The following is a 10,156-nucleotide window of genomic DNA, read 5'->3' on the forward strand; positions in this document are numbered from 1 at the left end:
TCCACAGAGTCCAACCTGCAGGACCCTGGAGACCTCCACAGAGTCCAACCTGCAGGACCCTGGAGACCTCCACAGAGTGTCAATCTCCATGGAAACAAATTACATTTAACAATTTAAAAACAATTTATATATTATAATAAAAAACAACAGATTTCTTTGTATAAAATCACATTTAGAGCACAAACCCAAAAGGAGAAATCAGAGAAGTTAGGAGCAACACTTTGAATCTCTGTTGAAACTCTTTAGAAGCTCAGTGAGTGAAGAGGGGAGACTGGTCCAGATCTCTGACCCTCTGGATAATAATACTATAATATATACATAACAAAATCGTAATATAATGTTATCTATACAATACACTGAACTGGGTTTGAGTCGTACCAGAGTAGGGGGGCCTAATAAGACTACTATGAGTCGGATACTGATGAAACTCATTATTAAAAGTAAAAATATTACAAAGGTGCTGGAAATAACTTCTTTATAGAGCTATAAACAAATGAAGCAATTTGAAGTTGATTCACTTGATAAACACTAAGAATACTAGCCGGAGGAAACAATGATTGATGGGGGGGGGGGGGTCTACAATTAACACTAAATACTATTCTTAAAGCTCGCTTCTGAAGTTGAAAAATAGATTCCAGTTTAGTTGGGGGGGGGGGGGGGGGGGGGGTGCTAGCCCAAGCAACATTGCAGTAATTGATATATGGATACAACATTGAGTAATACAACATGATCGCAACTTTTTGGGTCATCAGGTGCCGAGTTTTTCCGACCACTTTGGCTAATTTCGTACTTATGGCTCAAATGTGAGGTTTCCGGGATAAAGAGTCATCTACTATAACGCGGAGGAAACGAGCAGTTTAACATTATTAATGGAGATATCATCAATTTGAATTTTCATTGAAGATTTAAATGTATCAGACTTAATACCATAAAAATATTTTTCTTTATGTTGAGCAACAGTTTGTTGGACTTGAACCAAGTAGATAACTGGTCAAGTTCTTCATTAACTACTTTTATTAAAATCTCAGGGCTTTTATGGGACTAAAACACACTTGTATCGTCTGCAAATATAATGTTAGAAAGTTTATCTGAGACATTAGGAGGGTCGTTAACATATAATAAAAATAACAAGGGACCCAATATGGAACCTTGTGGTACACCACACTGAAGGGGAGGGGGGGGGGGGATCTGTCCCATTATAGCTGACAGTTTGAAACCGGTCTGAAAGATAGCTGGTGAACCAGAGTAGGGACTTGTTACGTATACCATAATGTGAGAGTTTTTTAATAGAATGAAGGGATTAACGGTATAAAATGCTTTTCAAAGATCCAGAAAAATACTGTAAGTATTTTCTTTTCTATCTTTTTATCTTTTGCTTTATATATTTCAGTCAAAAAATGGACAAGTGCCATGTAAGTAGAATGTTGTTTCCTAAAACCATACTGGTGAGCATATTAAATATTATTTTTGTCCAGATGTTGGGTTAATCTTGTGTAATCAAGTTTTTCAAGAACCTTGGACAGGGCCGGTAACACAGAAACTGGTCTGTAATTGTTAAACATTGCAGGGTCATCACATCACTCCAGTAAAATGATAGGTATGATAGTTTTGGGGCGGACTTGCCTTTCGCTGTCTGACGAGCGCGTGAGCAGCTTTGATGTCAGGACTCATGACGCGGTATTTGTCCCAAGGACTGGAGAGACAACGCTGATTAATAAAATCTTCATACAACATGAATTACCATAATGTGTTTCTGAGTTTCCTGCTTCTTGGAAGGAAAAGTCCAAACTGCTCAGCGACCTATGTGGCTGTTTTCAGAGGGCTTTGCCATAAAACACGCCGGGCCCTGGGACCTAGTGTCTTCAATAATCAGAGGGGTGTTTTGGGCCCTGGGACTTAGTATTCAGAGGTGCGTTTTGGGCCCTGGGACTTAGTAATCAGAGGTGCGTTTTGGGCCCTGGGACTTAGTAATCAGAGGTGCGTTTTGGGCCCTGGGATTTAGTAATCAGAGGTGCGTTTTGGGCCCTGGGATTTAGTAATCAGAGGTGCGTTTTGGGCCCTGGGATTTAGTAATCAGAGGTGCGTTTTGGGCCCTGGGACTTAGTAATCAGAGGTGCGTTTTGGGCCCTGGGACTTAGTAATCAGAGGTGCGTTTTGGGCCCTGGGATTTAGTAATCAGAGGTGCGTTTTGGGCCCTGGGACTTAGTAATCAGAGGTGCGTTTTGGGCCCTGGGACTTAGTAATCAGAGGTGCGTTTTGGGCCCTGGGACTTAGTAATCAGAGGTGCGTTTTGGGCCATGGGACTTAGTAATCAGAGGTGCGTTTTGGGCGTAACATGCAATCAGCCAATCAGAGTGTCATCTCCCATTCCCTTTAACAGCCAGGTGCATTTGTACCTTGGTGCATTGCTACCATGATATATATGCATATATGTTGAGCAAGAAAGAGAGAAATATTCAGTATTCTAACTGTACACTGTAAAAAAATGTCCCTGCATAAAATAGAAATAGACCAACTTTTCCGGAAAGTTAACGGACATTTCTGGTAATCCAAAAACGCATGTGAAACATGAACAAACTGAAACACATTTACATGATCTTCCAGTTTGACGCTAAGTCATAGCTTTAAAAACAAAAACACAAACTAACTTTAAAGTCTTCATGGCTAAATTAGGGGGTATCGGATCTGAGGCTTCATCTCTAAATTTACAAATAAATTGTGGCCAGAATATACTAACTTGTTGCCACGAAATACTACTAAATAATAAAGGGAAAAAGCCCCCCAAAATAATCTAAAAACACAGAAATAGCAGTTTTTCTCAGTCAACTTGTGCTTAGAACACCAACACATCTACAATTTATTCCGTCAATGCGTGATCTGCGTTTTCTCTTTTGAGTTTGCTGTTTTTTCGTACCTGACCACGGAGCGCAGCAGCTCGCGGACCTTCTCCAGAGGGGTTTTGGTGGTCTAGGGTGGTCTTCAGGGGACGCTGGAACTCCAGAGCCTGGCAGGCAGCCAGCAGCTCTATGGCCAGCACTGCAACACACAGAGACCAGGGTTCAGTCGATTAATGGGACAGGCGCATGATGTGGACCTGTGCAGATTCGCGGGGGGGGGGGGCGTCTCCTTGCTCCACGTGGTCCACCACCTCCGGGGCTTTGCGGGCGGCCCAGCCCCCCATGGACACGTGGTCCTCCAGAGGGGACGGGTGGCACAGAGCCTTGGTCTCGGACACTGTTGAAATGGATCGTTAAAGCTTTGTCCGTTACAGTCGTGCCATTATTGCAGTTGCTACAAAGCTAATAAAAATTTTAGCCCTTTTAAAAATGTATATCTATGTCTATATCTGAAAATATGGCTTTCCTTTTAACCAAATTACCCAAAAAATTTATACAATTGATCACTTTCATTCCTCTGATCTTGACTATTTAGTCAAAATAATTCATAATTTTTTCAATTTTTCAAATTCCACCATTTAAAAAAGGTCAAATTTTTGTCCACTTTTCAAATTTGACCCTTTAAAAAATGTCAAATTTATGTAAATTTTTCAAATTTGACCCTTTAAAAAATTTCTATATTGGAAATATGGGTTTCTTTCTAACCAAATTACCCCAAAAATTGATTCCTTACTACGCTTTTTGCAAATTTAATTGATCACTTTCATTCCTGTGATCTTAACTATTAGTCAAAATAATTCATAATTTCTGCTTTTTTAACTCAAACATTACGTATATGTCAAAAAAAAGGACAAAAATGTCAATTTTTGTCAATTTTTCAAATTTGACCCTTTAAAAAATTTCGAACTTTTGTCAAATTTTCAAATTTGACCCTTTAAAAAATGTCTATATTGGAAATATGGGTTTCTTTTTAACCAAATTACCCCAAAAATGGATTCCTTACTACGCTTTTTGCAAATACAATTGATCACTTTCATTCCTGCGATCTTAACTATTAGTCAAAATAATTCATAATTTCTGCTTTTTTAACTCAAACATTACGTATATGTCTAAAAAAGTGACAAAAATGTCAAATTTATGTCCATTTTTCAAATTTGACCCTTTACAAAATGTCAAACTTTTGTCAAATTTTCAAATTTGACCCTTTACAAAATGTCAAACTTTTGTCAAATTTTCAAATTTGACCCTTTAAAAATCTCCAATTTTTGAAAAATTTTCAAATTTGATCCTTTAAAAAATGTCTATATTGGATATATGGGTTTCTTTTTAACCAAATTACCCCAAAAATGGATTCCTTACAACGCTTGTTGCAAATACAATTGATCACTTTCATTCCTGTGATCTTAACTATTAGTCAAAATAATTAATAATTTCTGCTTTTTTAACTCAAACATTACGTATATGTCCAAAAAAGTGACAAAAATGTCAAATTTTTGTCCATTTTTCAAATTTGACCCTTTACAAAATGTCAAACTTTTGTCAAATTTTCAAATTTGACCCTTTAAAAAATGTCCAATTTTTGAAAGTTTTTCAAATTTGATCCTTTAATAAATGTCTATATTGGATATATGGGTTTCTTTTTAACCAAATTACCCCAAAAATGGATTCCTTACAACGCTTGTTGCAAATACAATTGATCACTTCCCTTCCTCTGATCTTAACTATTAGTCAAAATAATTCATAATTTCTGCTTTTTTAACTCAAACATTAGGTATATGTCTAAAAAAGTGACAAAAATGTCAAACTTTTGTCAATTTTTCAAGTTTGACCCTTTAAAAAATGTCTATATCAGAAATATGGGTTTCTTTTTAACCAAATTACCCCAAAAATGGATTCCTTACAACGCTCTTTGCAAATACAATTGATCACACTCATTCCTCTGATCTGAACTATTAGTCAAAATAATTCTTAATTTCTGCTTTTTTTTAAATAAAAAAGTGATAAAAAACCATAGTATAGTATTTTAAAAGATGTACTACAAAACTTCATAGTATAGTATGTCAAATAAAATTATGAAAACGCCATAATTTCAATAATTAAATTTTATTTACATGATCAAATCATAGATTTATTGATATCTATTTATATAGTGGTTGTTGGGTTGTTGCCGGGTTGTTGTCAAGGGTTACTTCATTGGGGGCAGATGATAAATATACCACGGTATATGTATATGTATGTCAAAAAGATTGATAAAAAGCCAGAGTATATTATGTTGATACAAGACATAGTGTAGTTGTTGTGGTACAACAGGCGGAAAAGTGACGTGAATGAAGACAAACAGCGGATTTCAAAATAAAACAGGAAGTCCATTGAAACCAACTAAAACAGAAACTTGACACGAGGACCAAACCAGGACGATACCATGTTGAAAAAAGGGATAAAAAAAAGCCAAAGAACTGCAAACGTTCTGTGGCGATCCTCATAGGTCCAAAAATACACGTACACTTTACGCACAAATATATTTACTTATACTTGATTAAAACAGAGGAAGGGGGATGAAAGGAGACTTTGGTGGTAGTTTACTGGGGGGGGGGTCGGTCCCAAGACCACAGCTTTGACGGCGGCAGAAGACCCAGAATCTCTGCAGCAGTGAAGACCTCTTGGAGGGCACCGCCTCATCCTGAGCCGAAGCCGTCTCGTCAGCGTCCATCTTGCGCTTTTGGGATATTTGAAATAAAACAAGGGTAAGACAACCTCAGATCTTCAACTAAATACTTAAAGTTAGGAATACATGGAGAAGCATTCATACCTTGCAATATGGGCAGATTCTGGTGCCCTTCTCAGCCTGGGTCTCGTTGGCTTCAGGTCCCGAAGCAGCCGGGACACCCTGCTCTGTCCCAACATCACTGGTCCCACTGCCAGGGTCACCAAAAGAACTTCCCACCTCGGTCGGAGTCGTGGATCGGGCTTGGCTGACCTTGTCCTCTAGGTGAGCTGTTGGAGACCAGCTGATGGAGTTTCCTGTCTCTACTGTTTGGAGATCCTCATCCTCTGATGCGTAATCCACTATCTCCAGAGGGGTAGAGCTCCGCCGACTGGAGGGCTTTGAGCCGATGCTGGATGTGGCTTGAGGAGATGAGTAGAGTCCAGATGACACAAACGTGACAGCCTGGTCCATTTGTTCATCTGAAACTGGGTGGACCTTCTTCTTCTTCAGTAGATTACGAAGGCAGATCCACCACGGCGACTTCTTCTTGTGGATTTTAACGGCATGTTCATCGGTCAATCTGTCATCTTCACTCAGTCTTGTCTGAAATTGTGCGAGGAGGGACTTTATTGCCTGGATTACCAACATCTTGTTGCATGCTCTGCAACTTGAGAGCTTGCAGCGGGTATCAGGACAGACATGAGAGGATGGTCCAGTTTCTGACAGAACCGAGTTGACCTCATTATGGATGGCTCTCATTACGGCCTCTGTGAACGTGGGTTTGATCCCAACAGATTTGTCTGTGCCAATCGCTTCGCAGTAAGCCTCGCCCAAAGTGGTTTTCAAGCTCTGCTGGAGGGTGTCCTCGGTGAAGACCAAGTTCTGGCGGACTGCCTGGGAAGAGGTGGGACTCCTGGTCAAGGTAGCGTCTGGGGGACCCAATGGATTTGTGGCTTGTGATAGGACATCAGTGAGTGTCTCTATGACGAGCCTCAGAACCTCCGCACAGGTGCGAGCCAGCTTGTCCTTCACATTAGTGTTATAAACACCTTTGCTTGTCTCACCCAGATCCCTGAAAAAGACAAAACCAGTGTAACAAAGGTAAAGGACAAACAAATTTCAATGATAGTCAAATGAAATAACCTACTCTTCAGTGAGGCTGTCAAAGAATCCCTTGATCATGGTGTAGAAGACGTTTTTCAGGCCAACGAGCTGGGGTAATGCTTCTGATCCGTTGACCTCTTGGAGACCCTCAGGACGTCTGTCCTGTTCTGAAGGTGGGACTGAGCTGAGGGTGGATGGTTCTGAGGCTTCTTTCTCTTGTGGTGCGACGTCCTTATCCGCCACATCCACCAGTTCCAGAGGGACGCAAGTCAGGCCTGATTCCTCAGCAGCCTTGTTGTCCTCACTGAAGTGTATCGAGACAGTGGGAGACGCCTCGTCAGGACAAGGAGAGACAGATTTTGAGTCACTGCTTTCTAACTTGACAGCATCAACCAAATCTTGTCCTGTTGTCAGCTGGACCTTCCTCCTTGGTTTCGATCTGAAGGAGGTCTTCCATGCAGATTTCATCTTCTTAAAGATCTTGCTAACACGTCCACCTGCAGATGTCCCACCTGTCCCGACAGAACTAGAGACGTTTTTGTTGTCCGCCTTTGAGGGTGACTCAATCTCCATGACGCTCTCTGGTGTGACGTCCTTATCTGCCACATCCACCAGTTGGAGAGAGACAGAGGTCAGGCCTGATTCCTCAGCAGCCTTGTTGTCCTCACTGGAGCGGTTTGAGACAGCAACAAGGTCGTCCTCTATGACTGCAGACATCACTTCCTGACAGTCCACTGAGCAAGATAAGCCAGTGAGGGACAATGTTGAGGGAACCTTTTTGGTCTGTGGTGTAATGTCCTCATGCTTAACATCCACAAGTTGCACAGGGTCAGAGTTCAGGTCTGCTTCTTCGGTAGTCTTGATGTCCTCATCGGAGCTCATTGAGGCAGTTGGAGACACCTTTTCAGAACATGAGGGTGCGTCCGTCCCCATGTAGATTGGCACCTCTCCCAGATTCGTGTCTTTAGATGTCGAGTTGCTGCCGGCTGACCCAAGGATCTCATCTTTTAATTCTGCTTCTGAGCCACCGAGGGACAAATAAATACTTCTGGTCTCCTCTACTGTGACATCCTCCACCTGGTCCGAGCTTAGGTCCTCAGGACATGGACAGCCATCCAGATTCTCTTCTTCTACCTTTTTCAATTGGAAGTAGCGCTTCCATGCAGACTTCATCCTCTTGACGACCTTCCTGCCAGGGGAGCTGTCCCCTGTGGGTGCACGATGGCCGTCTTGTCCTGCTGGTGCCTGTGTTGAATCCTCCTCAGTGTCTTTCTTTGTGTCTTCCACTGTCTCTCCTTTGTGCTCTGCAAATACTCGTCGGAGGCCAAAAAACCTTTTCAAATGCCGCTTCACCTTTTGGTTGATGCAAAAATCCGCTGAATATTTCCCTCCATCATCTTCGTGGTCCGTCTCAGACTTGGAGCGCTCCTCGGCCCCCCACCGGGCGATGGACTGCATCAGCTCGGCGATATCGCTAGAAGTCCGGTCCAGTGTCTCTGAGACGATGACGCTGGCTATTTCAGAGATCATTGAGAGGATTGAGGACGTCAAGGAGACGGTCTTCTCGCTCCCCCAGCTGGAGGGTCCGGGGGTAGAATCCGTCTCTCTGGTTTTGAAATGTCTTGCCTCAGTATCCATTTCATCTGGATCCAGTTTGGCAAAAAGATTCTGTTGGAAAAAGACATACAAAATATAAGATCAAGGTACTACAACTACTAGTGTACACAAAGACTACTAAGTTCCAGGTACTACTACTACTAGTGTACACAAAGACTACTAAGATCCAGGTACTACTAGTACTAGTGTACACAAAGACTACTAAGATCCAGGTACTACTAGTACTAGTGTACACAAAGACTACTAAGATCCAGGTACTACTAGTACTAGTGTACACAAAGACTACTAAGATCCAGGTACTACTAGTACTAGTGTACACAAAGACTACTAAGATCCAGGTACTACTAGTACTAGTGTACACAAAGACTACTAAGATCCAGGTACTACTAGTACTAGTGTACACAAAGACTACTAAGATCCTGGTACTAAAAGTACTAGTGTACACAAAGAGTACTAAGATCCCGGTACTAAAAGTACTAGTGTACACAAAGACTACTAAGATCCCGGTACTACTAGTACTAGTGTACACAAAGACTAATAATATCCCGGTACTACTAGTACTAGTGTACACAAAGACTACTAAGATCCAGGTACTACTAGTACTAGTGTACACAAAGACTACTAAGATCCCGGTACTACTAGTACTAGTGTACACAAAGACTACTAAGATCCCGGTACTAAAAGTACTAGTGTACACAAAGACTACTAAGATCCCGGTACTAAAAGTACTAGTGTACACAAAGACTAATAAGATCCCGGTACTACTAGTACTAGTGTACACAAAGACTACTAAGATCCAGGTACTACTAGTACTAGTGTACACAAAGACTACTAAGATCCCGGTACTACTAGTACTAGTGTACACAAAGACTACTAAGATCCCGGTACTACTAGTACTAGTGTACACAAAGACTACTAAGATCCAGGTAGAAGTAAAAAAGCTGCCCAAAATCCTCAAATAAAGCATGATTTCTACCTCTTTCTGTTGAGACATCTTCGGTTTTTTACTTCTTCGGCGTGTTGCCCTGGCAACCGACGAGTTTGACGTGCAAAGGTTTTTCTTGTTCACGGGTCCAGGTCCAGGACTGAAGTGAGCCACTATGAGAAGGAGGTGCAGGAACCTGGTGGAGCTGGAGCTGGAGCTGGGATGATGATGTCACAAAGAAACTCTGTTCTGTTCCACTTCATTGTTACACACACATTCCACACACACACACACACACACACGCACACGCACACATTTCACACACACACACACACACTTTACCTAACAAATAATAATGTACAGTACTGGAAAATGTACAACTGCATTCATATCTTGCTGCCTGGAGTCACAATAATAATCATATATTATAAATATATTTAAAATGTAATGTACTTGAGTAAAGAAGTTCAATCAGCACTATTACCGAAGTACTTTTTAGCACGAGTTTCTGTACTTACTACTCAAGTAAGGGAAGTGAGTACTTTTGCGCCATCTCTGCGTTATTAGTGGGGTAATTAACGAGATCCACAGGTGGTTCCGTTAGCCATTCAGCTAATAGCGCTAACTATGTTCCACCATAGGTAAAAAGCTTCTGGGGGGGGGGGGGGTGTTTGGCTGGTGCAAAAGACCCTGGGGTGAAATTACTCCCCTCAATTATCACATGACATCCCCGTTGTAGAGTTGCATTATGGGTAATGCAAGAGTTTTGTTAAAAGTTGGTTCCATTAGCGTCTGTGCTAAGCCATTTAGCTAACAGCGCAAACTATGTTCTGACTGGCTAGTAGTCCTTACCTAGGTACTGTCAGGGACCTCATCCTCTGCTTCTGACTGGCTAGTAGTCCTTAC

At 41.5% G+C, this 10,156-nt stretch overlaps 2 protein-coding genes across 2 annotated transcripts in view; both read right to left on the minus strand.

The window, feature by feature from the left end:
- The window catches only part of LOC117939972, a 20,124-nt gene extending 20,034 nt beyond the window's left edge, over positions 1-90 (minus strand). The window contains exon 1 of the mRNA XM_034865351.1: positions 16-90. Within this exon, the coding sequence (XP_034721242.1) occupies positions 16-90 (75 nt within the window). The remainder of the gene's footprint in view (positions 1-15) is intronic.
- A 5,337-nt stretch (positions 91-5,427) lies between these two features.
- On the minus strand, positions 5,428-9,416 carry LOC117940004. Its single transcript, XM_034865385.1, has 4 exons — positions 9,302-9,416; positions 6,752-8,376; positions 5,707-6,676; positions 5,428-5,613 (listed from the first exon to the last, which is right to left on the minus strand). Exons 1-4 carry the CDS (start codon positions 9,317-9,319, stop codon positions 5,434-5,436), a joined length of 2,793 nt encoding a protein of 930 aa, XP_034721276.1. The 5' UTR covers positions 9,320-9,416; the 3' UTR covers positions 5,428-5,433.
- Between the last annotated feature and the right edge of the window lie 740 nt (positions 9,417-10,156).

Source organism: Etheostoma cragini, unplaced genomic scaffold (assembly GCF_013103735.1).
Source record: "Etheostoma cragini isolate CJK2018 unplaced genomic scaffold, CSU_Ecrag_1.0 ScbMSFa_1523, whole genome shotgun sequence".
Classification (NCBI taxonomy): domain Eukaryota; kingdom Metazoa; phylum Chordata; class Actinopteri; order Perciformes; family Percidae; genus Etheostoma; species Etheostoma cragini.